Source organism: Mya arenaria, chromosome 5 (genome assembly GCF_026914265.1).
Source record: "Mya arenaria isolate MELC-2E11 chromosome 5, ASM2691426v1".
Classification (NCBI taxonomy): domain Eukaryota; kingdom Metazoa; phylum Mollusca; class Bivalvia; order Myida; family Myidae; genus Mya; species Mya arenaria.
The window spans coordinates 24,223,362-24,251,101 of NC_069126.1; the positions used below are offsets into that span (position 1 = coordinate 24,223,362).

At 39.5% G+C, this 27,740-nt stretch overlaps 2 protein-coding genes and 1 long non-coding RNA gene across 3 annotated transcripts; all 3 read right to left on the minus strand.

The window, feature by feature from the left end:
* Positions 1 to 2,974: 2,974 nt before the first annotated feature.
* Positions 2,975 to 11,560, minus strand: LOC128235567 (uncharacterized). Its single transcript, XM_052950379.1, has 7 exons — positions 11,309 to 11,560; positions 10,358 to 10,464; positions 9,669 to 9,832; positions 6,289 to 6,399; positions 4,591 to 4,732; positions 4,229 to 4,341; positions 2,975 to 3,403 (listed from the first exon to the last, which is right to left on the minus strand). Exons 1-4 carry the CDS (start codon positions 11,558 to 11,560, stop codon positions 6,362 to 6,364), a joined length of 561 nt encoding a protein of 186 aa, XP_052806339.1. The 3' UTR covers positions 2,975 to 3,403; positions 4,229 to 4,341; positions 4,591 to 4,732; positions 6,289 to 6,361.
* A 3,275-nt stretch (positions 11,561 to 14,835) lies between these two features.
* On the minus strand, positions 14,836 to 17,269 carry LOC128234954 (uncharacterized). Its single transcript, XM_052949603.1, has 3 exons — positions 17,217 to 17,269; positions 16,265 to 16,371; positions 14,836 to 15,739 (listed from the first exon to the last, which is right to left on the minus strand). The coding sequence occupies exons 1-3, from the start codon at positions 17,235 to 17,237 to the stop codon at positions 15,535 to 15,537; spliced, it is 333 nt and encodes a 110-aa protein (XP_052805563.1). The 5' UTR covers positions 17,238 to 17,269; the 3' UTR covers positions 14,836 to 15,534.
* A 1,263-nt stretch (positions 17,270 to 18,532) lies between these two features.
* Positions 18,533 to 26,090, minus strand: LOC128234958 (uncharacterized). Its single transcript, XR_008261081.1, has 9 exons — positions 25,858 to 26,090; positions 25,535 to 25,659; positions 25,178 to 25,286; positions 24,784 to 24,919; positions 23,762 to 23,893; positions 21,329 to 21,474; positions 20,598 to 20,883; positions 20,278 to 20,381; positions 18,533 to 18,647 (listed from the first exon to the last, which is right to left on the minus strand). It is a non-coding gene; the product is annotated as an uncharacterized LOC128234958 (long non-coding RNA).
* Between the last annotated feature and the right edge of the window lie 1,650 nt (positions 26,091 to 27,740).

Genomic DNA, 27,740 nt, shown 5'->3' on the forward strand with positions numbered 1-27,740 from the left:
ATATCCACTGATAACTTCTAGATCACCAGTTCTACTACTGTGACAGTGATCAGCACTACCTTTTAACTACACAACAATGATTGGCTTTACTACCATAACCACACTGATAACAACTTCTAGATCACCAGTTCTACTACTGTGACAGTGATCAGCACTACCTTTTAACTACTACAACAATGATTGGCTTTACTACTAACCACACTGATAACAACTTCTAGATCACCAGTTCTACTACTGTGACAGTGATCAGCACTACCTTTTTAACTACTACAACAATGATTGGCTTTACTACTATAACCACACTGATAACAACTTCTAGATCACCAGTTCTACTACTGTGACAGTGATCAGCACTACCTTTTAACTACTACAACAATGATTGGCTTTACTACTATAACCACACTGATAACAACTTCTAGATCACCAGTTCTACTACTGTGACAGTGATCAGCACTACCTTTTAACTACTACAACAATGATTGGCTTTACTACTATAACCACACTGATAACAACTTCTAGATCACCAGTTCTACTACTGTGACAGTGATCAGCACTACCTTTTAACTACTACAACAATGATTGGCTTTACTACTATACCACACTGATAACAACTTCTAGATCACCAGTTCTACTACTGTGACAGTGATCAGCACTACCTTTTAACTACTACACAATGATTGGCTTTACTACTATAACCACACTGATAACAACTTCTAGATCACCAGTTCTACTACTGTGACAGTGATCAGCACTACCTTTTAACTACTACAACAATGATTGGCTTTACTAATATAACCACACTGATAACAACTTCTAGATCACCAGTTCTACTACTGTGACAGTGATCAGCACTACCTTTTAACTACAACAACAATGATTGGCTTTACTACTATAACCACACTGATAACAACTTCTAGATCACCAGTTCACTACTGTGACAGTGATCAGCACTACCTTTTAACTACTACAACAATGATTGGCTTTACTACTATAACCACACTGATAACAAATTCTAGATCACCAGTTCTACTACTGTGACAGTGATCAGCACTACCTTTTAACTACTACAACAATGATTGGCTTTACTACTATAACCACACTGATAACAACTTCTAGATCACCAGTTTACTACTGTGACAGTGATCAGCACTACCTTTTAACTACTACAACAATGATTGGCTTTACTACTATAACCACACTGATAACAACTTCTAGATCACCAGTTCTACTACTGTGACAGTGATCAGCACTACCTTTTAACTACAACAACAATGATTGGCTTTACTACTATAACCACACTGATAACAACTTCTAGATCACCAGTTCTACTACTGTGACAGTGATCAGCACTACCTTAACTACTACGACAATATCGACTTACTACTTCTACCGCACTGATAACTTCTAGATCACCAGTTTTCTACTACTCTGACAGTGATCAGCACTACCTTAACTACTACGACAATGAGCGCTTTACTACATATCCACTGATAACTTCTAGATCACCAGTTCTACTACTGTGACAGTGATCAGCACTACCTTTTTAACTACTACAACAATGATTGGCTTTACTACCATAACCACACTGATAACAACTTCTAGATCACCAGTTCTACTACTGTGACAGTGATCAGCACTACCTTTTTAACTACTACAACAATGATTGGCTTTACTACCATAACCACACTGATAACAACTTCTAGATCACCAGTTCTACTACTGTGACAGTGATCAGCACTACCTTTTTAACTACTACAACAATGATTGGCTTTACTACCATAACCACACTGATAACAACTTCTAGATCACCAGTTCTACTACTGTGACAGTGATCAGCACTACCTTTTAACTACTACAACAATGATTGGCTTTACTACCATAACCACACTGATAACAACTTCTAGATCACCAGTTCTACTACTGTGACAGTGATCAGCACTACCTTTAACTACTACAACAATGATTGGCTTTACTACTATAACCACACTGATAACAACTTCTAGATCACCAGTTCTACTACTGTGACAGTGATCAGCACTACCTTAACTACTACGACAATATCGACTTAACTACTACTACTGCACTGATAACTTCTAGATCATAGTTCTACTACTGACAGTGATCAGCACTACCTTAACTACTACGACAATGCTTTACTACAATATCGGCACTGATAACTTCTATATCACCAGTTCTACTACTGTGACAGTGATCAGCACTACCTTTTAATAACAACAATGATTGCTTACTACAATATCGGCACTGATAACTTCTAGATCACCAGTTCTACTACTGTGACAGTGATCAGCACTACCTTTTAACTACTACAACAATGATTGGCTTAACTACTACTACTGCACCGATAACTTCTAGATCACCAGTTCTACTACTTGACAATGATCAGCACTACCTTTTTAACTACAACAAGACTGATGACTTTACTACTACTACTACTGCATTGATAACAACTTCTAGATCACCACTACTCCTTTGACTACTATGACACTGGCACTACTTCCTCTACAATTGCAGGGTCACCACTTCCACTACTGTGACAGTGATCAGCACTACCACTTAAAATTACAACAACAATTTGCACTTCTACTGCAACATTGAGCTGAGGAACCCCTTTAAGCACCATGAAATTGGCACTACTACTTCTACTATTGCAGCACTGATCACCACTTCCTTGCCTGTGAAAATGATCACCACTTAAACTACAATAACAATGATTTTCACTTAACTACTGCAGCACTGATCACCACTACCATTTCTGTGACAGCATTCAGCACTCATTTTACCTTTTAACTTCTATGAAATAGATTGGCTCTACTTCTACTACTGCAGCGTTTATCACCTGATTTCTAATGAGACAGCACATTGGCATTTCTAGTTCTACTTCTTGCAGCATTATAAGAAACTGACTTTAGAGACTTGAAACATTTCTTTTACAGAAACACAACAGGACGACACAAAATTTGTAAACTTTATTTTAGGCTTTTCAGACATAATAAGTAACATTATTTAAGACAGTAAAACCAGCATAGCATTTTATATTAAATAAAAATAATGAAGATTTAATCTTCAAATAGTCCAATTAGTTATGTTTTGAAGTGAGAGATTACCGTATACAGAGCCAATGATAATATTTGTGATGCCAGCATAAAATATGAGAAAAACATTACCATTTTGAATTTGCAAAACATATTTCAGCTATGACATTATTTTTCCACAGAAATATGAATACTTTGTCTGCTAATTTAATTCCAGAAAACCATATTAAGATAGTTTCATTTTTCTGCTATCATCATTTCTTTACAGTCATCATCTATAACATTCATGTGCCACAGTCATGGCTGCATCTGTAGGTCATCTCTGAATCCATCCACCCAAGAAAGAGGTCCTGCAAAATATTCAAAATTACATAAATGTCTACAGATATGATATGAATCATGTGTAAACGTAGAAACACATACAAGAATACAATGTACACATCATTAAATGCTACCCAAGTGAGGAGAAACATTGTTTAAAGAAATACTTGAAGGGGTACTGGACACCCGGAACCATTTCCCTGACACTTTTATGCAAACCTTAACTTCTTTATACATAAAAACTAATACTTTTCCTATGTCTTAACTGTGTATCTAGGCAAGAATACTCTTGTTACCATTTGTTATCAATCAATTTTTTTTTACGGAACAACAATTTAAAGACAGTGATACTCATTGGTGGAAATTAGACTCTCGGACAGCTACATTTTCTGGGAAATGGAGATCAGATTATATTTGATGTTTCTCCAGATATATTTAATAGATTAACATGAAATTATAAAATTCATTACACTGCCTATGTGTTAATATGTGTTCCTTATCCCTGATTTAGTGTCTTCACTACATTTAAATAATTGTATCATGCTAACGTATGATAGAAAAACTTTGAATTTTCAATAAAAGTCATGCACTTCCATATTTGAATGATAAAAAAAATGAAACAGTTATATTCTATTATCAAGTTTATTTTAGCATATATTATTGATATATAATCATAAACATCAAAATGGTGACTTAAAAAAAGCAAAATGTCCAGTAAAAGAATGAAAGGTCCACTCGGCTTATCAAAATCAATGAGAACCTTTTTATATTATCTGTTTTTAAAACAATAAAAACAAAAACGCTTGCTTTCTGGCCATGTAAGCTGGCCTGTAATTAAATATGCAGAGCCTCACCGTGCTGTCAAGCAGTCTGATATCAATCCTGGCTCTTAAAATCAGTTGGAGATGTCAATTCAACATAGCTGAAAAACTGGCAAAGTTCAGTGCATCTACGCCATCGGCAGTATCTGCAAGAGGAAGGTGTTGATTTGGAAACTGCATTTATAACCAAATTGAGAAAGTTTTTATCCGTCCTAAGAAGTATGTATTTATGTATGTAACATGTAATTATGTAACTTATAAACATGATCTTCACTTAGGTATAATTCTAAAAAAAAAGGTTAAATCTTGTATCAAAATTTGAATTTTGATGCTTGTAAAAAATAGACTATTAATGAATGCATCGATGGCTTGTAGTCCAGGTTTTAATCGCTTACCTGAAGTTTGTAGGGCTACAGTCGAGGGCTTTGCTGTAAACTGTAGGGGCTATTACTTCACACTCTTGTCTGCAATGGCAATGGTGGCTTAGGTGACTGGTGTTACCAATCTGCATTTTTGGCCAATTACAACACAGTGTATCTGAAAATGACAGAGAAATTATTGACCATGCACTTATGTAAGCTATACTGAGAATATGCCTCGAGTCTGTATCAGATGACACATCCACACAAAAATGTGTGGCATCCAATACAGCAATACTGTCAAATTGCCTAAACATGTGTATATCTGTCATGAAGCTGTGCTGGCTCTGCAGCATCATAACTACTACACATGAACATTCACTAGAAATTTCAGTTGACAGAAAAGAAACAACTAATACTTGACAACTTTTGTCACCCTGAGTGCACATTCAGACCATCTAGTTACTTGTCAGCAGCAACATAAAGATCTTAAGAAGGCTGTTTAATACTGCACTTATAAGCTTAAACAGGCAAGCAAATATTTTAAAAGAAGAAAATCTGGTTAAAGATTTCTATAGAAAACGCCAAGCTCCAACTCGGTGATTAAGGCCCAAATTAAAAGTGTTGCCTAGTAACACAGCAGACTTATTTCATTATCTTTATCAAACCTCATCAAAGTAACACAGAAAAAAACAAGAAATGGCCTTAACTCTATAAAATGCATGGCAGAATGTCTGATGATGGTCTGATATGCATGGCAGAATGTCTGATGATGGTCTGATATGCATGGCAAAATGTCTGATGATGGTCTGACATGCAGAATGTCTGATGATGTTCTGATATGCATGACAAAATGTCTGATGATGTTCTGATATGCATGGCAAAATGTCTGATGATGTTCTGATATGCATGGCAAAATGTCTGATGATGTTCTGATATGCATGGCAAAATGTCTGATGATGGTCTGATATGTATGGCAGAATGTCTGATGATGGTCCGATATGCATGGCAGAATGTCTGATGATGGTCTGATATGCATGGCAGAATGTCTGATGATGGTCTAACATGGCAGAATGTCTGATGATGGTCTGATATGCATGGCAGAATGTCTGATGATGGTCTGACATGGCAAAACGTCTGATGATGGTCTGACATGGCAGAATGTCTGATGATGGTCTGATATGCATGGCAGAATGTCTGATGATGGTCTGACATGGCAAAACGTCTGATGATGGTCTGACATGGCAGAATGTCTGATGATGGTCTGATATGCATGGCAGAATGTCTGATGATGGTCTGATATGCATGGCAGAATGTCTGATGATGGTCTAACATGGCAGAATGTCTGATGATGGTCCGATATGCATGGCAGAATGTCTGATGATGTTCTGATATGCATGGCAGAATGTCTGATGATGGTCTGACATGGCAGAATGTCTGATGATATTCTGATATGCATGGCAGAATGTCTGATGATGGTCTGATATGCATGGCAGAATGTCTGATGATGGTCTGATATGCATGGCAGAATGTCTGAGGATGGTCTGACATGGCAGAATGTCTGATGATGGTCTGACATGGCAGAATGTCTGATGATGGTCTGATATGTATGGCAGAATGTCTGATGATGGTCTGATATGCATAAAATTAAACACTTAGCCTGTTGGCTGGTGTAACACATCAAAATCAAATGGGGGGGGGGGTCAAGAAGGATATCTTCGTGCAACTACTAACCATAGCTGCCTTGTGTGTAATGCTTTATAAAGCCTGGTTGAACTTCACAGGTAGATCATATGAATGCCAATGCTCAGGTGTCTGTTGAAGTGTTTAACTCTGTGCAAGATTCTGAAAATAAAATTGAATTAAAATTAGCAAAACTTAAATAAAGGTACATTGTATACATATAGATCCTGGGAAAACAATTCTGTCAATATCTACAAGTAATCTATAATTGCCTGGCAGACCTTCATACATACGTCTTAAGGCCTGCTGGTCCCTTCCCCTGAAGTAAATGCACTTTTTTTATAAACTGATGCTGCAGAATTTTTTAAAACTAGAGCTATCACTGAAGGTGATTAATACCCCCAAATGCCGCCCTGATATGAAATTGCAGTCAACTATTTGGAAAGCCAACCTTTAAATGACAACTTTATTTTATGGACTATCGTCAGTTATTCATTTTTTTATTATGTTTTTAAAAGTTAGAAAAAGGCTCTAAACAATATCAGTGATGCTAATACTGAGATGTTAATACTGATATATTTGATGTTCTAAAGCACAGAATATACGATTGCCTATGGCCATCTATAAATGAGTAAAGTTACTTTTTTCAAGTAACTTGCTACTGACAAGAAAAAAGTAACAAAGGGCAATAACTCTGTAATTGGCTGATTCACAAATAGAATTGCGGTTCCTGTACACTGAACTTCCTCTCATTATGATCTATCACTGTATGAAGTTTTATTGAATTCCTTCATATAGTTTTCAAGATATGCTTCGGACAAGAAAAAGTAACAAAGGGCAGTAACTATACAATTATAATACCTACATAGTATCAACAAGATGGCCATATACTTCTCACCTGAGGACACAGCCTACTTTAGCTGAAATGATAACCTTTTTTTCACCTGCAACGACCATTATTTAAATTTACCAAGAAAACAACACAATCATTTTACCAGCCCCTACTGAATAAAAGACTTGACCTAGTGACCATGTTTTTGACCCAAGATAAACTAGTATATTTTTTAACTTAATCAATATCATTCTAGTCTCAAGTTTGGCAAAGATTGAATTAAAAAGCAGCCGCTTTTGTGTAATCCAGTTTGACCAAGTTGTTGACCATAGATGAGGTGATCAGAATTTCAAACCCTGGAGACCCAGATATCAGGAATTTACTTTTGCATAGTCTGGGGCAACTTCTACTTCCTTGATGCCACTTTGTTTGGGGCTGGACCTCTTCTGATACCACTGGGGCAACTTCTACTTCCTTGATGCCACTTTGTTTGAGGCTGGACCTCTTCTGATACCACTGGGTCAACTTCTACTTCCTTGATGCCACTTTGTTTGGGGCTGTTCCTCTTCTGATATCACTGGGGCAACTTCTACTTCCTTGATGCCACTTTGTTAGGGGCTGTACCTCTTCTGATATCACTGGGCCAACTTCTACTTCCTTGATGCCACTTTGTTTGGGGCTGGACCTCTTCTGATACCACTGGGGCAACTTTACTTCCTTGATGCCACTTTGTTAGGGGCTGTACCTCTTCTGATATCACTGGGCCAACTTCTACACTCTGGATGCCACTTTGTTTGGGGCTGTACCTCTTCTGATATCAATGGGCCATCTTCTACACTCTGGATGCCACTTTGTTTTGGGGCTGGACCTCTTCTGATATCACTGGGCCATCTTCTACACTCTGGATGCCACTTTGTTTGGGGCTGTACCTCTTCTGATATCACTGGGCCAACTTCCACTCCCTGGATGCCACTTTGTTTGGGACTGTACCTCTTCTGATATCACTGGGCCAACTTCCACTCCCTGGATGCCACTTTGTTAGGGCTGGACCTCTTCTGATATCACTGGGCCAACTTCTACTCCCTGGATGCCACTTTGTTAGGGGCTGGACCTCTTCTGATATCACTGGGCCAACTTCCACTCCCTGGATGCCACTTTGTTTGGGGCTGGACCTCTTCTGATATCACTGGGCCAACTTCCACTCCCTGGATGCCACTTTGTTTGGGACTGTACCTCTTCTAATATCACTGGGCCAACTTCCACTCCCTGGATGCCACTTTGTTTGGGGCTGGACCTCTTCTGATATCACTGGGCCAACTTCCACTCCCTGGATGCCACTTTGTTTGGGACTGTACCTCTTCTGATATCACTGGGCCAACTTCCACTCCCTGGATGCCACTTTGTTAGGGGCTGGACCTCTTCTGATATCACTGGGCCAACTTCCACTCCCTGGATGCCACTTTGTTCGGGGCTGGACCTCTTCTGATATCACTGGGCCAACTTCCACTCCCTGGATGCCACTTTGTTTGGAGCTGTACCTCTTCTGATATCACTGGGCCAACTTCCACTCCCTGGATGCCACTTTGTTTGGGACTGTACCTCTTCTGATATCACTGGGCCAACTTCCACTCCCTGGATGCCACTTTGTTTGGGGCTGGACCTCTTCTGATATCACTGGGGAAAGTTCAGCCTGTGTCAAGCAACATGGAATTTCAGCCTAGAGCTCATCACTGAAGCATTCAAATATCACCACAGATAATATACATGTTCTTGTAAATGGCTACATTTTTGTCAGAGCATAACTCTACTTCCACAATATAACTTTAAAGTGAAAAAGTGAATTTGTTGGGAAATGAGAATACTATGTCTGGCCTAGACTTGAAAGATGTTACAGAGTGAATGGTTTAGTCAACACTTTTGTTGTACAAGCTATAGACTGTTGTAATAAAAAGCCCATACACAAAATCATGTTTCTTATGCACAACATTTTTCCTCAACTCATTCATGTGTGTGAAGCTTGAAGTCAATATCTCAAAAATATATGGAGTTATGGAGAAAAGAAAACTTGATATAGTATAAAACTAGACAGTTGTTTTGTTATTAAAAACTGAAGTCTTCCCCCACTGCATACCATCTCAATATAGTGAACATTTGTGGCAAGTTATTTCCAATCCTGAAAGAGGCTTAAGAGATTATAGAGCAGACATGAAATGCAGTAATATGACCTTTGATGTCTAAGTGTGACCTTGACCTTGAGCCAAGCTGGTTGCTCTCTGCATATTGTCTCAATGTCTCAATATGGTGAACTTTTGTTGGGAGTAATTTCAAAATCCTTCAACTGGTTGAATGTTATGAAGCAGACAGGAATTGTGATGTACACAAAACAGACAATTGCAGAGTTTCACCTCAAATCAGTCAATATGTGTATGAAGTTTGAAGTCAATACCTCAAAAAATATTGAGTAATGGAAAAAAGTAGACTTGTCCCGATGCCCTAGGATGGACCAATGGACAAATGGACTGATGGAGAGACATTTATTACTGATACAAACATATGTTTCAGTTTAAAGAATATATGATCAGTGAAAATAGCAAGTGACCTTTTACATTGCTGTTCATCCGAATCTGCTGCCAGAACACAGACCAGTCTTGGACTGCTAACACCTTGTTGTGCAGCAACTGGTGGGTGATGACTGCTAGATCAGCTGCTGGATGGTGCTGGAAACACACCCCCAAAACACCTTGTGATCTGCTTGCCTCGCAGCTAAAATGGAAATAAATCTGCTAAATAAAATAGCCAGAATAGGAGTCTTCTTGTTAGTAAGCTGTAACATTGTTTACGTCGTTATGAGCATGTGTAGCTTCATCTACATCATTACTGTTGTCTATCCACTGCATGGTTGTAGAATAGGCAATCGGCTAGCAAGTAACTTCCTCCAAGTCTGGTTACAGTAGATAAATATAAATGGACTAAGCTCGATGTTTTAAACGGTCAAGCAATCCTAATATGAATAGAGTAGACATTTTAAATGTAAGAAACTTGTCCAATAAAAATTACATCCAGATGTCATTAAATTAAAAAAGACCACTTAATTAATACATATCTTACATATGAAACTATATACACATGTTAAGTTCATCTGGCTTTCTCATACACTCTTCCCGACTTTGTTTCCTAATTAATCGCTGTTTATCTTTTTAAAACATATTTCTCGTTCATTGTTAAGTTAATAGTTAAATGTTACCCTAAGAGCCACTTACCGCACTGCTTTACAAACAATCAGAATACCTCAGCCTTCTCCACCATACGGATGTTTCTATGTCACTATCATCAATACTGTTTGTGAGCAACAAAATGGGCTGGTGTTCCTGGGATTGCCTGTCTGCTTCTTGGGACTGAAGTTTGAAACATGTCTTTATGTAAACATGTATGTTAACTAAATGGAATGCAACTAATAACATGTTGAAATTCATGAAGGATATTGACTTTCCTCAAGAATTTTTTGCACAAGTTCTGTTCAATGTTATAAATGACACATGATTGATTAATTGTCTGTTTTGTGCAAGGAAAAATAGTAAAGGTACTGTCAGTTTTATAGGCTTCGGCAGTGTCGTCTTTGTGCATAAACTTTACCATAGTAAACACTAGATAAAATGTTGAAGGTATTCAAATGAAACTTGGTGGATATGTTCAGCAAGGCCCATTACTCTGGCTTTAATGCTTGTTGAGTTGTGCCCCTTTGTGGAATGTTAATCAAGAAACGAAAGTTGGTATTTGGTCCGCGGCTCTCTTTTTGGTTTTATGGGCATTACAGCAGGTATAACTTAACAGACCTAGATAATTACCACCTGGTAGGGAAACTTCAGGTCTCTAATTGAAAGACCACAAACACATCATACTTGTATGACCATTTTCATCGTTCATATTTACATGATCATATGTGTTAAATGTGCATGGAGAAACTACTATGCAAGATATACTGGAGGTTGATTGCACATAAACCTGTTTAAGCCCCAGGGAGTTTTTACGTAAGTTTCACTGACGGTGCAATGAAAGTCACCCCAACAGTCACCAATGACAATATTACAATAATGTTTCTTGTCTTGTAGCATTGTGTCTCTTGATTGGGGCTTGCTTGGCCTTAATTATTATTTTTAAACAGGATCTTGGTTAAATTTGAGGATTCTGGGCTTGTCCGTGTAGTTTCCATTGTTTTGATGAACAAATGGCTACATGTACCTGCGACAGTGTCCGGTCCATCTCTTCTTGTGACTGGGTCCTAGCATCTGTGCTCTGACCTCCTCCTCTTGTGACTGGGTCCCAGCATCTGTGCTCTGACCTCCTCCTCTTGTGACTGGGTCCCAGCATCTGTGTCCTGACCTCCTCCTCTTGTGACTGGGTCCCAGCATCTGTGCTCTGACCTCCTCCTCTTGTGACTGGGTCCCAGCATCTGTGCCCTGACCTTCTCCTCTTGTGACTGGGTCCCAGCATCTGTGTCCCGACCTCCACCTCTTGTGACTGGGTCACAGCATCCCTGTCCCTACCTCCTCTAGTGACTGGTCCCAGCATCTGTGTCCTGACCTCCTCCTCTTGTGACTGGGTCCAAGCATCTGTGTCCTGACCTCCTCCTATAGTGACTGGGTCCCAGCATCTGTGTCCTGACCTCCTCCTCTTGTGACTGGGTCCCAGCATCTGTGTCCTGACCTCCTCCTCTAGTGTCTGGGTCCCAGCATCTGTGTCCTGACCTCCTCCTCTTGTGACTGGGTCCCAGCATCTGTTTCCTGACCTCCTCCTCTAGTGACTGGGTCCCAGCATCTGTGTCCTGACCTCCTCCTCTTGTGACTGGGTCCCAGCATCTGTGTCCTGACCTCCATATCTTGTGGCTGGGTCCCAGCATCTGTGTCCTGACCTCCTCCTCTTGTGACTGGGTCACAGCATCCCTGTCCCTACCTCCCCTAGTGACTGGGTCCCAGCATCTGTGTCCTGACCTCCTTCTCTTGTGACTGGGTTCCAGCATCTGTGTCCTGACATGCTCCTCTTGTGACTGGGTCCCAGCATCTGTGTCCAGACATGCTCCTTTTGTGACTGGGTTCCAGCATCTGTGTCCCGACCTCCTCCTCTTGTGACTGGGTCCCAGCATCTGTTTACCGACCTCCACCTCTTGTGACTGGGTCCCAGCATCTGTGTACAGACCTCCTCCACTTGTGACTGGGTCCCAGCATCTGTGTCCTGACCTCCACCTCTTGTGACTGGGTCCCAGCATCTGTGTCCCGACCTCCTCCTCTTGTGACTGGGTCCCAGCATCTGTGTCCTGACCTCCACCTCTTGTGACTGGGTCCCAGCCTGTGCATGGCAGACCTTCATACATACGTCTTAAGGCCTGCTGGTCCCTTCCCCTGAAGTAAATGCACTTTTTTTATAAACTGATGCTGCAGAATTTTTTAAAACTAGAGCTATCACTGAAGGTGATTAATACCCCCAAATGCCGCCCTGATATGAAATTGCAGTCAACTATTTGGAAAGCCAACCTTTAAATGACAACTTTATTTTATGGACTATCGTCAGTTATTCATTTTTTTATTATGTTTTTAAAAGTTTGAAAAAGGCTCTAAACAATATCAGTGATGCTAATACTGAGATGTTAATACTGATATATTTGATGTTCTAAAGCACAGAATATACGATTGCCTATGGCCATCTATAAATGAGTTAAGTTACTTTTTTTCAAGTAACTTGCTACTGACAAGAAAAAAGTAACAAAGGGCAATAACTCTGTAATTGGCTGATTCACAAATAGAATTGCGGTTCCTGTACACTGAACTTCCTCTCATTATGATCTATCACTGTATGAAGTTTTATTGAATTCCTTCAAATAGTTTTCAAGTTATGCTTCGGACAAGAAAAAGTAACAAAGGGCAGTAACTATACAATTATAATACCTACATAGTATCAACAAGATGGCCATATACTTCTCACCTGAGGACACAGCCTACTTTAGCTGAAATGATAACCTTTTTTTCACCTGCAACGACCATTATTTAAATTTACCAAGAAAACAACACAATCATTTTACCAGCCCCTACTGAATAAAAGACTTGACCTTGTGACCATGTTTTTGACCCAAGATAAACTAGTATATTTTTTAACTTAATCAATATCATTCTAGTCTCAAGTTTGGCAAAGATTGAATTAAAAAGCAGCCGCTTTTGTGTAATCCAGTTTGACCAAGTTGTTGACCATAGATGAGGTGATCAGAATTTCAAACCCTGGAGACCCAGATATCAGGAATTTACTTTTGCATAGTCTGGGGCAACTTCTACTTCCTTGATGCCACTTTGTTTGGGGCTGGACCTCTTCTGATACCACTGGGGCAACTTCTACTTCCTTGATGCCACTTTGTTTGGGGCTGGACCTCTTCTGATACCACTGGGTCAACTTCTACTTCCTTGATGCCACTTTGTTTGGGGCTGTTCCTCTTCTGATATCACTGGGGCAACTTCTACTTCCTTGATGCCACTTTGTTAGGGGCTGTACCTCTTCTGATATCACTGGGCCAACTTCTACTTCCTTGATGCCACTTTGTTCGGGGCTGGACCTCTTCTGATACCACTGGGGCAACTTTACTTCCTTGATGCCACTTTGTTAGGGGCTGTACCTCTTCTGATATCACTGGGCCAACTTCTACACTCTGGATGCCACTTTGTTTGGGGCTGTACTCTCTTCTGATCAATGGGCCATCTTCTACACTCTGGATGCCACTTTGTTTTGGGGCTGGACCTCTTCTGATATCACTGGGCCATCTTCTACACTCTGGATGCCACTTTGTTTGGGGCTGTACCTCTTCTGATATCACTGGGCCAACTTCCACTCCCTGGATGCCACTTTGTTTGGGACTGTACCTCTTCTGATATCACTGGGCCAACTTCCACTCCCTGGATGCCACTTTGTTAGGGGCTGGACCTCTTCTGATATCACTGGGCCAACTTCTACTCCCTGGATGCCACTTTGTTAGGGGCTGGACCTCTTCTGATATCACTGGGCCAACTTCCACTCCCTGGATGCCACTTTGTTTGGGGCTGGACCTCTTCTGATATCACTGGGCCAGCTTCCACTCCCTGGATGCCACTTTGTTTGGGACTGTACCTCTTCTAATATCACTGGGCCAACTTCCACTCCCTGGATGCCACTTTGTTTGGGGCTGGACCTCTTCTGATATCACTGGGCCAACTTCCACTCCCTGGATGCCACTTTGTTTGGGACTGTACCTCTTCTGATATCACTGGGCCAACTTCCACTCCCTGGATGCCACTTTGTTAGGGGCTGGACCTCTTCTGATATCACTGGGCCAACTTCCACTCCCTGGATGCCACTTTGTTTGGGGCTGGACCTCTGATATCACTGGGCCAACTTCCACTCCCTGGATGCCACTTTGTTTGGAGCTGTACCTCTTCTGATATCACTGGGCCAACTTCCACTCCCTGGATGCCACTTTGTTTGGGACTGTACCTCTTCTGATATCACTGGGCCAACTTCCACTCCCTGGATGCCACTTTGTTTGGGGCTGGACCTCTTCTGATATCACTGGGGAAAGTTCAGCCTGTGTCAAGCAACATGGAATTTCAGCCTAGAGCTCATCACTGAAGCATTCAAATATCACCACAGATAATATACATGTTCTTGTAAATGGCTACATTTTTGTCAGAGCATAACTCTACTTCCACAAATATAACTTTAAAGTGAAAAAGTGAATTGTTGGGAAATGAGAATACTATGTCTGGCCTAGACTTGAAAGATGTTACAGAGTGAATGGTTTAGTCAACACTTTTGTTGTACAAGCTATAGACTGTTGTAATAAAAAGCCCATACACAAAATCATGTTTCTTATGCACAACATTTTTCCTCAACTCATTCATGTGTGTGAAGCTTGAAGTCAATATCTCAAAAATATATGGAGTTATGGAGAAAAGAAAACTTGATATAGTATAAAACTAGACAGTTGTTTTGTTATTAAAAACTGAAGTCTTCCCCCACTGCATACCATCTCAATATAGTGAACATTTGTGGCAAGTTATTTCCAATCCTGAAAGAGGCTTAAGAGATTATAGAGCAGACATGAAATGCAGTAATATGACCTTTGATGTCTAAGTGTGACCTTGACCTTGAGCCAAGCTGGTTGCTCTCTGCATATTGTCTCAATGTCTCAATATGGTGAACTTTTGTTGGGAGTAATTTCAAAATCCTTCAACTGGTTGAATGTTATGAAGCAGACAGGAATTGTGATGTACACAAAACAGACAATTGCAGAGTTTCACCTCAAATCAGTCAATATGTGTATGAAGTTTGAAGTCAATACCTCAAAAAATATTGAGTAATGGAAAAAAGTAGACTTGTCCCGATGCCCTAGGATGGACCAATGGACAAATGGACTGATGGAGAGACATTTATTACTGATACAAACATATGTTTCAGTTTAAAGAATATATGATCAGTGAAAATAGCAAGTGACCTTTTACATTGCTGTTCATCCGAATCTGCTGCCAGAACACAGACCAGTCTTGGACTGCTAACACCTTGTTGTGCAGCAACTGGTGGGTGATGACTGCTAGATCAGCTGCTGGATGGTGCTGGAAACACACCCCCAAAACACCTTGTGATCTGCTTGCCTCGCAGCTAAAATGGAAATAAATCTGCTAAATAAAATAGCCAGAATAGGAGTCTTCTTGTTAGTAAGCTGTAACATTGTTTACGTCGTTATGAGCATGTGTAGCTTCATCTACATCATTACTGTTGTCTATCCACTGCATGGTTGTAGAATAGGCAATCGGCTAGCAAGTAACTTCCTCCAAGTCTGGTTACAGTAGATAAATATAAATGGACTAAGCTCGATGTTTTAAACGGTCAAGCAATCCTAATATGAATAGAGTAGACATTTTAAATGTAAGAAACTTGTCCAATAAAAATTACATCCAGATGTCATTAAATTAAAAAAGACCACTTAATTAATACATATCTTACATATGAAACTATATACACATGTTAAGTTCATCTGGCTTTCTCATACACTCTTCCCGACTTTGTTTCCTAATTAATCGCTGTTTATCTTTTTAAAACATATTTCTCGTTCATTGTTAAGTTAATAGTTAAATGTTACCCTAAGAGCCACTTACCGCACTGCTTTACAAACAATCAGAATACCTCAGCCTTCTCCACCATACGGATGTTTCTATGTCACTATCATCAATACTGTTTGTGAGCAACAAAATGGGCTGGTGTTCCTGGGATTGCCTGTCTGCTTCTTGGGACTGAAGTTTGAAACATGTCTTTATGTAAACATGTATGTTAACTAAATGGAATGCAACTAATAACATGTTGAAATTCATGAAGGATATTGACTTTCCTCAAGAATTTTTTGCACAAGTTCTGTTCAATGTTATAAATGACACATGATTGATTAATTGTCTGTTTTGTGCAAGGAAAAATAGTAAAGGTACTGTCAGTTTTATAGGCTTCGGCAGTGTCGTCTTTGTGCATAAACTTTACCATAGTAAACACTAGATAAAATGTTGAAGGTATTCAAATGAAACTTGGTGGATATGTTCAGCAAGGCCCATTACTCTGGCTTTAATGCTTGTTGAGTTGTGCCCCTTTGTGGAATGTTAATCAAGAAACGAAAGTTGGTATTTGGTCCGCGGCTCTCTTTTTGGTTTTATGGGCATTACAGCAGGTATAACTTAACAGACCTAGATAATTACCACCTGGTAGGGAAACTTCAGGTCTCTAATTGAAAGACCACAAACACATCATACTTGTATGACCATTTTCATCGTTCATATTTACATGATCATATGTGTTAAATGTGCATGGAGAAACTACTATGCAAGATATACTGGAGGTTGATTGCACATAAACCTGTTTAAGCCCCAGGGAGTTTTTACGTAAGTTTCACTGACGGTGCAATGAAAGTCACCCCAACAGTCACCAATGACAATATTACAATAATGTTTCTTGTCTTGTAGCATTGTGTCTCTTGATTGGGGCTTGCTTGGCCTTAATTATTATTTTTTAAACAGGATCTTGGTTAAATTTGAGGATTCTGGGCTTGTCCGTGTAGTTTCCATTGTTTTGATGAACAAATGGCTACATGTACCTGCGACAGTGTCCGGTCCATCTCTTCTTGTGACTGGGTCCTAGCATCTGTGCTCTGACCTCTCCTCTTGTGACTGGGTCCCAGCATCTGTGCTCTGACCTCCTCCTCTTGTGACTGGGTCCCAGCATCTGTGTCCTGACCTCCTCCTCTTGTGACTGGGTCCCAGCATCTGTGCTCTGACCTCCTCCTCTTGTGACTGGGTCCCAGCATCTGTGCCCTGACCTTCTCCTCTTGTGACTGGGTCCCAGCATCTGTGTCCCGACCTCCACCTCTTGTGACTGGGTCACAGCATCCCTGTCCCTACCTCCTCTAGTGACTGGGTCCCAGCATCTGTGTCCTGACCTCCTCCTCTTGTGACTGGGTCCAAGCATCTGTGTCCTGACCTCCTCCTATAGTGACTGGGTCCCAGCATCTGTGTCCTGACCTCCTCCTCTTGTGACTGGGTCCCAGCATCTGTGTCCTGACCTCCTCCTCTAGTGACTGGGTCCCAGCATCTGTGTCCTGACCTCCTCCTCTTGTGACTGGGTCCCAGCATCTGTGTCCTGACCTCCTCCTCTAGTGACTGGGTCCCAGCATCTGTGTCCTGACCTCCTCCTCTTGTGACTGGGTCCCAGCATCTGTGTCCTGACCTCCATATCTTGTGGCTGGGTCCCAGCATCTGTGTCCTGACCTCCTCCTCTTGTGACTGGGTCACAGCATCCCTGTCCCTACCTCCTCTAGTGACTGGGTCCCAGCATCTGTGTCCTGACCTCCTCCTCTTGTGACTGGGTTCCAGCATCTGTGTCCTGACATGCTCCTCTTGTGACTGGGTCCCAGCATCTGTGTCCAGACCTCCTCCTTTTGTGACTGGGTTCCAGCATCTGTGTCCCGACCTCCTCCTCTTGTGACTGGGTCCCAGCATCTGTTTACCGACCTCCACCTCTTGTGACTGGGTCCCAGCATCTGTGTACAGACCTCCTCCACTTGTGACTGGGTCCCAGCATCTGTGTCCCGACCTCCACCTCTTGTGACTGGGTCCCAGCATCTGTGTCCCGACCTCCTCCTCTTGTGACTGGGTCCCAGCATCTGTGTCCTGACCTCCACCTCTTGTGACTGGGTCCCAGCATCTGTGTCCCGACCTCCACCTCTTGTGACTGGGTCCCAGCATCTGTGTCCCGACCTCCACCTCTTGTGACTGGGTCCCAGCATCTGTGTCCTGACCTCCACCTCTTGTGACTGGGTCCCAGTATCTGTGTCCCGACCTCCACCTCTTATGACTGGGTCCCAGCATCTGTGTCCCGCCCTCCACCTCTTGTGACTGGGTCCCCATCTGTGTCCCGCCCTCCACCTCTTGTGACTGGCTCCCAGCATCTGTGTCCCGACCTCCTCCTCTTGTGACTGGCTCCCAGCATCTGTTACCCAAGCCATGCTCTCATCCAAGACTGTGAAGCCCTGTAGGTAGAAGTCTTTGTCAGTAACACATACAGAAATAGGTTACTAGGCAAACCTTCACATGTTTATTGAACCAAATGAAATGCAAACGTCTGTATCAACCAAGTTAACCAATAGGAACCGTAACCTTATTCTTCATTGAACCAATTAAAAAATTCAAATAAGATTTATATCAATTACATGTGTGTATATAAGAAAACTGCTCTATTACAACCGAGAAATAAAATGAATTACATGATCACACATGATTCTTTAATAATGAAATTCCCTTTTTGTTTTATGTAAAATTACTCCTTTTCCCTTTTATATTACGAATTCGCAGAATTTTTTTAAAGCTTGAACACTATTATTTCACAAATTATGAACACATTGTCTGTTGATTTATTAAACACCCGAAACCCTAATCAAGATAGTTTTGTTTTTTATATCATCATTTGTTTAAAGTCACTATAACATCCATTTGATACTGTAATGGCCATATCTATGGGTTCATCTCTAAATCCATCCACCAAAGAAAATCCTGCAAAATATCATTCAAAACCTCATTATAACGCGTAATGTCTTAAATTATGATGTAAATCGTATGAAAACTTTTACATACATTCAAGAAAGCATTAAACATATTAACAAATGCTACCTAAATGAGGAGAAACAAGGTATTTAAGTTAACTACTTGAGGGTATACATTATAACCGAAAGCATTTTGTTGTGTGCCGACACCTTTATGCAAACCTTCACTTCTTTACTTTCACTTTTCCTAACTTTTAAATTTGCACGAACACAGATTGACTGTTTCGACAACTTTTTATGTCTTGGAATGAGCTATTTTTTGTGAAAACAAACACTTTAAGAAAATTGAAATTTTTGGCCTTGTTTCAAACAATTGAGATCTGTTGTATTGTGAGTATTACGTTATATGAGTGAAGTGAAGGCATTGATACCAAAATCAGCTGATTCTGAGACAAAAATGAAAAAACCTGACAAAGCTGTCAATCTGTTAGAGTACAACTTTAAGTGTGTATCAAAGCTCTTAAAAACTGTCCTGCAACAGCAATTTAAAGGCAGTGATATTCAACAATGGAAACTTAAGGCCCTCTAGTGAGACAGCTACCTTTTCTAAGAAATGGATCCCTTGTCCCTGATTTAGTCCCTTCACACCATTTAAAATGAGTTTAATAGAGTTTTATGATAGAAATACTTTAAATGTTCAATAAAAATCATGCATTTCAATATTTGAATAATGAGAACAAATGAGAATTATTAATCTAGCTTTTAAAATAGATAGACAACCATGAGCTTCAAAGTGGTGATTAAAGACAAACAAATAAACCTTGTAAAACAGTGTTTACTTTCTTATCTGTATCCCTTTCTTACATACTCCATCTGCCCTTACCCAAGAAAAGAAATTAATGTCCACAAGGTGTCTTATGATCCAGGAGAATCCTGTTTACCTATCTGATTTTAAAGCATTCTAAAGGCTTTCTACACATCATGATTCCTCAATTTGTATCTAGTCTCCAAAGGTGTCACAGTTGTGATACCACTAAGTAACTTTTTGTAAAAATTACATAAAAAGCTCAAACTCAGGAAGTCTGGTGGAGTTTGCCATCCTGAAACAAACAAAGCTCACCATGCTGCTAAGGAGTCTGATTTTATTCATTGCCGCAGTTCAGCTGAAGATGTGGATTCCAAATGAGGAAGACCTGCCTGGTGCACCGGAACTTACGCCAGTATCTGCAAAAGAAGGGTGTAAATCTGGGAAACAGCATAGTCAATTTGAGAAAATTCTTAACTTATATAAGTAGTCTACAAGTATGAACCTTATACAATGATTAGAAGTGCCAAAATCTGAATTTAAGAATTATTAAACAAACAATGTTTGGTCTAGGATCTAAACTTGAATTTAGATGCTAAAACTGTGAGTTTTGATCAAAACAAGTGCACACTTACAGCGAGTGCAAAGATGGCAAGGGAGCCACAATAAACACGTTTCTTGGTTCTGGGTTTAGGGAAATGCCTGCTGGAATAACAAAGGCAAATGTGCTTCTCACATATATGGATATCTCAGCTACTGCAAGAAGTCATATGCAGAGACTTGATGATAAGGCCAGTAGAAACACCATTAAACTCAATGAGGATCATCAGACATGGCAGCTAAGCGCCAGCTTGTCACTGAGCACAAAGGTAAATGTGGCATCGGAAATCCAAATCACTCCAGCCTGTCAGTGGATGGCTGCTGTAATTCAAAGCACATGGTTTCTTCATGCAAACCTGGACAAGCTGCTTCTAAAGTCTATAGTGTAGCTATTGAAAATCACACAAGTCACAAGTACGAGTATCACAGTGGTGACAAGCTGTGCTGGGCGGGTGCTTAATTGCCCAACACAAACTATGAAGTAGTATGAAGTTCAATGTCCATGTAGCTATGCATTCTGTATAGCAAGTCTGCAATACATGGAGCCACCTTCAGAATAAAAGATGGCTCATGCAATTGCAGAAGAGTTGTGAAAGGAAGATACTAGCTCTTACACTGACAACTGCCCTTAGAATGCAGATTTTCTATGTACCTGGAATGTATGTAAGAAAGCTGACCCACAGTATCCTGGATCTAGGCAAATAAGAATTATAAAAAGATTGAAAAGATTGGTAGAAGCAACATATGGACCTGATTTACTGCTCACCTTAAGTTTGTAAGGCTTCATGCAATTCAGTGCTACTCTGGAAACTACTGTCACTGACAGACGAGTCTCTCGTCTGTGAGGGGAAAGGTGGCTCAGGTGACCGGTGGTACCACTCTGCATTTCTGCCAACACACAACATCAGATACCTGAAAATGACCATGAGCTCATGGAAACTTTACTTGAAATATGCCTACAAAAGAGTGAGGCAATTCTTACATGAGTACTGTCAGAAATGCAGAAACATGTAACTTTGGTCGTTCTTTGGGTCAGACACTGATGACTGAAAAACTAACTAGATATGTCTGTTAAGGAAAAATAACAACTATAAATTGGAAGCCTTGTTACCCAAAGCATGTAGTTACTTGATAGCAGCCTTAAAAAAGGTAGAAAACGTCCCGAAAAGTATAAACACTGAAACATTAATTAATCAATCAGTCAATCAGTGAACCTATCTTACACAAGCCATGGGAGATACTTAAAATATAATTTGATTAATTAGGTAGGTTGGATAGTTGGGACCACATATCCAAGGTCTTAATTCAATACATGATGTTGTTTCTGAGATAATGACTTAAAGGTGCTTACATGCAAAATCTTATTCAAGGACACCCACTCTCTGCCATCAATGCTAGGATGAGTACAATAGTATAGCTCCATTTATTCTTCAAATAGTCAAGCTGACAATGTATTAAATTATCCTTTTTAAATTTAAATTTAACATCCCAGTAAATATACCTTCCTCTTCCTTGTCAGACGCAGTCCTGGTTAAGATTATGTTGTTTTCACACAATATTATCCTTGTAACCTGGTTATGGAGCAACAAAATAGCTTTAGCAAAAGTAAAGCAATACTTAGATCAATTACCCAATCTTCCCCAAATTTTCTACTATTCTATGCATACCATATATATCACTGTGTATAGGACACTAGCAAAGATAGGATGCAGGCAAAAAAAACACGAGAAAAATCATGGAAAAAAATTCATACAATAGGACCCAGTGAAAAATGTCAGTCGGCAGCCACTGTATTTGTTTTGACGAATTGTATTGAATAAAGGAATGGCAAAGTTTATAAAATAGTACAGTCCATGTACATAAATGATAAAAAATATTCAAATAACAATGACACAAAGTGGTACAAAGCTGATTAATGGTTAATTGCATTACTGTATTAAATAATTAATAATCAGGAATTTCATTCTATCATCCTGATGTCCCTCTCCTCTAAACCCTCAATTGTTTTGCTGTCGTTGCGAATAGTAAAAGCAATTGTATACTGTATGTAAATGTTCTCAACACTTTAGGCGAAGTATTTCAAACATGTGGTATAATGGAAGGAACAACACTGTCATCGCAACAGTTTGTACTATAGCAATAGTATAGAAAGGCTGCTGGCGTTAGATAGAGGGAGTTTTTCACACCTTCACACTTTGACAGTGCACATTCACGCAACATCACAGTATAAATGTCTATATATTTTTAATACAGAATCATACAAATGAATGTAAAATCTACCCTAAAATTTTGAAACTTAGAATGAACAAATGATTGATTGTTGTTGTCTGCTGATGCTATTACTAGCAGCTAAACCTGCCCAATTTTCCACTGATCCATCAATCGATTTGAGTAATGTCCCGTTGAAGTGAAATGTAAACATTAAAGACCTTTCCTCCAATTATTTCTCTATTAATGCAATTTCAGCCAGAAAACAATGTCAAAGTCTAATACTATAGATAAAAAGAAAGCATTTTTTATGGGAATACTGGGAGTAAATAATGCGTCCTATACACACTGATTTACTCTTAATGTATTTAGGACAGGTTGAAAATCATAATCCTGATCTGTAAAATCATTAAAACTTGCTGAAACCAAGATGGCACAATTACACTAAAATGATAGTTTCAAGTTAAAGCAAAAGCTGGAAATGAGGTTTCCAAAACATTTCTTGATCTAATCTGTAAAAACTTTCAATTCAAATTCATAATCACACATTTTGATTTACCCTATAAAACCTACTCAATATCAAAGCCTAAGAAATGCACAATGGAGCAAAAACGAACGCTTATCTGCATTTTGTTAGTTGAATAAGGGAAATATAACAACAATTATTAAAGCTGGTTACATTTTGTGCGTATTGTCCCTGGCAACATGTGTGTATTGTCCCTGGCAACATGTGTGTATTGTCCCTGGCAACATGTGTGTATTGTCCCTGGCAACATGTTTGTATTGTCCCTGGCAACATGTGTGTATTGTCCCTGGCAACATGTGTGTATTGTCCCTGGCAACATGTGTGTATTGTCCCTGGCAACATGTGTGTATTGTCCCTGGCAACATGTGTACCAAGTTCCGTTTGAATATCTTGAACAGTTTTAGAGTTATGGCCCAGGATCAACAACAAAACCAAGGCTATGACAACTAATATTTGCATCCCTACCTTTGTAGCAACAAGACCTCGAACAATGTTGGCTATTACTTCTGGCCCCTGCCACTGGCTGCAGCCCATTTCTGTCCTGGCCTCTCATCCCTGGGAAGATTCGAGTCCATGTTGTCACTAATGCCGCTACTGCTGGAACCAACATTATAATTGTTGTTGTTTAGTCTACAATGATGGACACGATAGTATCAACTTCATCATATGGTAATCACCATAAAAGTCAACTCTAAATATCTAAATATCCAAATATATTCATCATTTAAGCATGTGACTATTAAGTGTGTATTTCTATCCTTATAAATACGAAATGTCCAAATGAAAACTTGTGTAAATGTCATGGAAGAAGCTACAGAGTAGTTTAAAGCATTCAAATGAACATGTTAGTTTTCACTAGTTGTTTGATTGTGCACTCTTGAGGTGATACATGTATGAATCACTCAAGTGTCTGTTTCTTAAGAAGAAACCAGTACTGATGTCCTCTTTAAGAAGCCATGACCAGCCATACTACTATAGACCACTTTCACATGTCTGCTAAACTACTGATAGCAATGTTTTTTTCATCTAAGCACCATGTTCCATGGTTATCAGTAGCTGTATTCTCATATGAAATAGCATGACAAAAAGATCTCTGAGAGCTGTTTATTAACCTTAAGCTATACATCTATATACCTGGGTCCATTAATTCACATCAGGACAGTTACTTGAACACACACAGTTTTCCCCTTCATATTATCTATGGAAGTTTTATCCACCTGCAAGGTTTCATGCATTAATTTTTACCAGGACTAGATAGCTAATTTTTACAAGCACATACACATAAAACTACACTTTCTCCATTATTAGCATGATCGTTTCTTAAATATATCCAGTCTGTGCTGATGTTACATAAACACTACATTACAATACCTTCCTGATAATCATTGCTATCCCTGTTGTGTACGAGATTTGACTAGATTCCTATGTCCCCTGAATATTACATGCACTTAAAACACATACCTAAGCTTTAAGACAAAGTATCCTACCTCTGTCATGATCACGGTATCCCTGCTCCACGAACCCATCTTGTACAGTTCCCATACGTCTGGACATAATCTTTTCAATCAACTATGGCCTGCTTAGCTTGCATCAAACCATCCCTGACATACTCTCCTACCAGGTCTGAAGACAAATATTTGTATTCTTACAGTCAAACTGAAGTTCATTTGAAGCAATGATTAAAAACACAAAGAATGGTCCTATAATTTATACCATGACTGTATAAACTATTCTATTTACATTATGATATCAAAAATAAACAAAGCAATTTAGTCAAGGCAACATGTAACTACTTTCTCAGCATGCACGATCATTTTTTTATTTTGATATACTCATTATAACGTTTAAATGCCATCTTCCTCATGGCAGGTTGGCTCCTACCCTGAGGGAACTTCCGGGTGTTGAAGACCTCAAACTTCTAGAGGAGTGGAAGGTCTGGGAATCGATCCTCTAGGTTCACCACAATGTTCATCAGGAAGTGGCTGTAGATCTGCAAATGCACAACAATATCTACAACTGAACAGGAGTGAATGATCTTGATCACTTAAACAAAAGAAATTTTGAAATAGAACAAGATGCAGTATATTAAACCTTATATTACATTTCATTATTTAATTAAAAAAACAATAACAGTAAAAATAATATGTTCACAGAGTTGTGTCATGGAAATTATTTTTCATGTGTACTTTGTTCTGGAAATAGTCAATATCTGTCTTTAACTCTCTCTGATTGTAAAACCTTGACTGTTCAAGATGGTCACATGATCTACATCCGCTTGGTAGGCTCTGCCAGCAGTCCTTGCAGGATAGCACATGTCCCCTTTACCAGAGGCTTGACACTGTGGTGTACACTGCATCCCTTGTCTGAAAATACACAAAAGGCAAACCAAATGATTAATCAGTTGCATTCAATTAGCCTTTAAATGATCTTTTGAATGTGCCTTTAAATAAAGAGTTATGACTTACCGGTAGTCATTAGAAGATGTAGATAAAATAATTCTTATTGTTATAGATAATAAATAAATTTACTAGGTCTTACTCAAGGGTCTAAAGATGACATACCTGCATAGCAACAGACAGTTCTGCTAGATAAGGCAAAGCATCAGCCAGTCATGTGAAGGGACATCACAAAGCGATGGTCCTGTGTGATTTTTGCTGGACCAGGCTCGCACATAATAACATTTCCCTGCCATCCTCTCCAGGCTGCTGAAGAGGAATGTCAGGCACTTCATCGACGTAGTTGTTGCCTTCTCCTGCCACATCCTTTGTGAAGGTTGGCGAGGAAGATTTTTTTGTTTATCTTAGATTTTGAATCGCCCTTTGCTGTTTATACTGTGGAATATTCTGTACTAGATGGATTAAAGTCACTGTCAGTCAATGATAAGGACCACAAGTGAAATAAGTGTTTTCTCTTTTTAGTGTCATCCTTGGTTCGGTGCCTGCCATGGCTATTGATAATATCATGTATGTATATTTAATGTTATTTACTATACATGTTGTTTATTTTAAATGTCCATGTATGTGCATTCCTTAATGAAATAAATCTATCTATAAACTCATACACACCCATCTTAGTAGAAGAGCTGGCACCATTCTATATACATGTATCATTTCTACTTCACACCAGCTACAAATAAATTAAAAGTTAGTTCGTAAAAAGCAATATTCTGAGTTACACATTCATACCACCACTGTAAATGAGGATACTTCTGGTAGTTCCCTTCTTTATCTGAAGAAGACTTTATTGAGGCGCGTAGGAAGGAAATTGACTTTGGGGCCGCAGAACGGGTGGGCACGGGAGGGGTGTCGAGATTTTTCAATTTTAAGCATTAAAAGACTCAATTTTAAGTAAGTTCAGGTTTTATTTTCATATTTTTATCTGAACCTTTTTTCGGTTAGAACAGTTGATAGATATAAAACTGTTATCGTTTAGTAACATTTATTCACTATTACATTTATTCAGTTTTTGGAAATGTGGATGATTCTTAGGTTTAACAATTCATCTCAATTCGTATATTTTGATACTTGGCTGGTATTTCTTGGCATGCCATCATTAATAATCCAAAGACTGTTTTCACGCCATTCACACGCCAATTAGCTAGATGGTCACGGGTTTAATTATGGTTACATATTTATTCAATATCGTGTCAGACTGGTTTTGATCTATATGCGCGTAGCTTTATTTAAAATATGATTATTAAGAAAGTCAGTATCAAATATTCATGGCCCCATTGCCTTAACTAGCCAGAATATTCAGGCCACGGACACGGCCCCTGCCGCCCCAGTTCCTACGCGCCTGTTATTCCTGAACTCTTAGAATATTTGTTTGTTTATCATAGAATTTGAATTACCCTTTGCTGTTTATTCTGTGGAATCTTCTGTACTAGACCAATCAAAGTCACTGTCAGTCAATGATAAACCAAACATAAGTTTTTTGCCACCACTTTCTGTAAGTCTGGCATCTGTCTGAATGGTGTTATGTGCTTTTTACTGGAAATGAAATCAGCTCTTGCTGCTGATTTAGCTCTTCGACTGACCGTTACTTCTCTGCCAACCACTGCTGTAGCTCTTGTTTCTCCCTGCCTTTGAAGTTGCTTCTTTCTGGCCAAATGATTCCGCCAACATTTTGGTCACCTCAACTTCCGAATCACCCTTTTCTTCTGAATTGAGACCCTTTACACAAACTACCTGAGAGTGTTCAGGGGGCATCACTTTTGTCACCTATTCACTCGTCCTTGAGGCCACACACTTGTCTTTAAAATTACTTAATTCGAAACCAGTAGTACCAAAACTGTTAACATCTTTTACAATCAGTTTTTTTCTCCCTTGAAGACATTGTTTGCCAAGTACACATTTATAACTCACACACAGTCTGCCACAACTAATTATAACCTGATGGGACACTTGCAACGATGTGAAAAAAGCAACACAGATATGTCCTTCAT

What these genes read in the sequence shown, in the direction of transcription:
- LOC128235567 (XM_052950379.1), bottom strand. Translation starts at nt 11,560, where the DNA reads ATGCTGGGACCCAGTCACAAGAGGAGAAGGTCAGGGCACAGATGCTGG. An exon ending in TGGACCGGACACTGTCGCAG is followed by an intron (nt 10,465 to 11,308) that starts GTACATGTAGCC and finishes TTCAAACTTCAG; the next exon opens with TCCCAAGAAGCAGACAGGCA. An exon ending in GATGAACAGCAATGTAAAAG is followed by an intron (nt 6,400 to 9,668) that starts GTCACTTGCTAT and finishes TTTTATTTTCAG; the next exon opens with AATCTTGCACAGAGTTAAAC.
- LOC128234954 (XM_052949603.1), bottom strand. Translation starts at nt 17,237, where the DNA reads ATGGACCGGACACTGTCGCAG. An exon ending in TGGACCGGACACTGTCGCAG is followed by an intron (nt 16,372 to 17,216) that starts GTACATGTAGCC and finishes TTCAAACTTCAG; the next exon opens with TCCCAAGAAGCAGACAGGCA. An exon ending in GTATGGTGGAGAAGGCTGAG is followed by an intron (nt 15,740 to 16,264) that starts GTATTCTGATTG and finishes TTTCCATTTTAG; the next exon opens with CTGCGAGGCAAGCAGATCAC.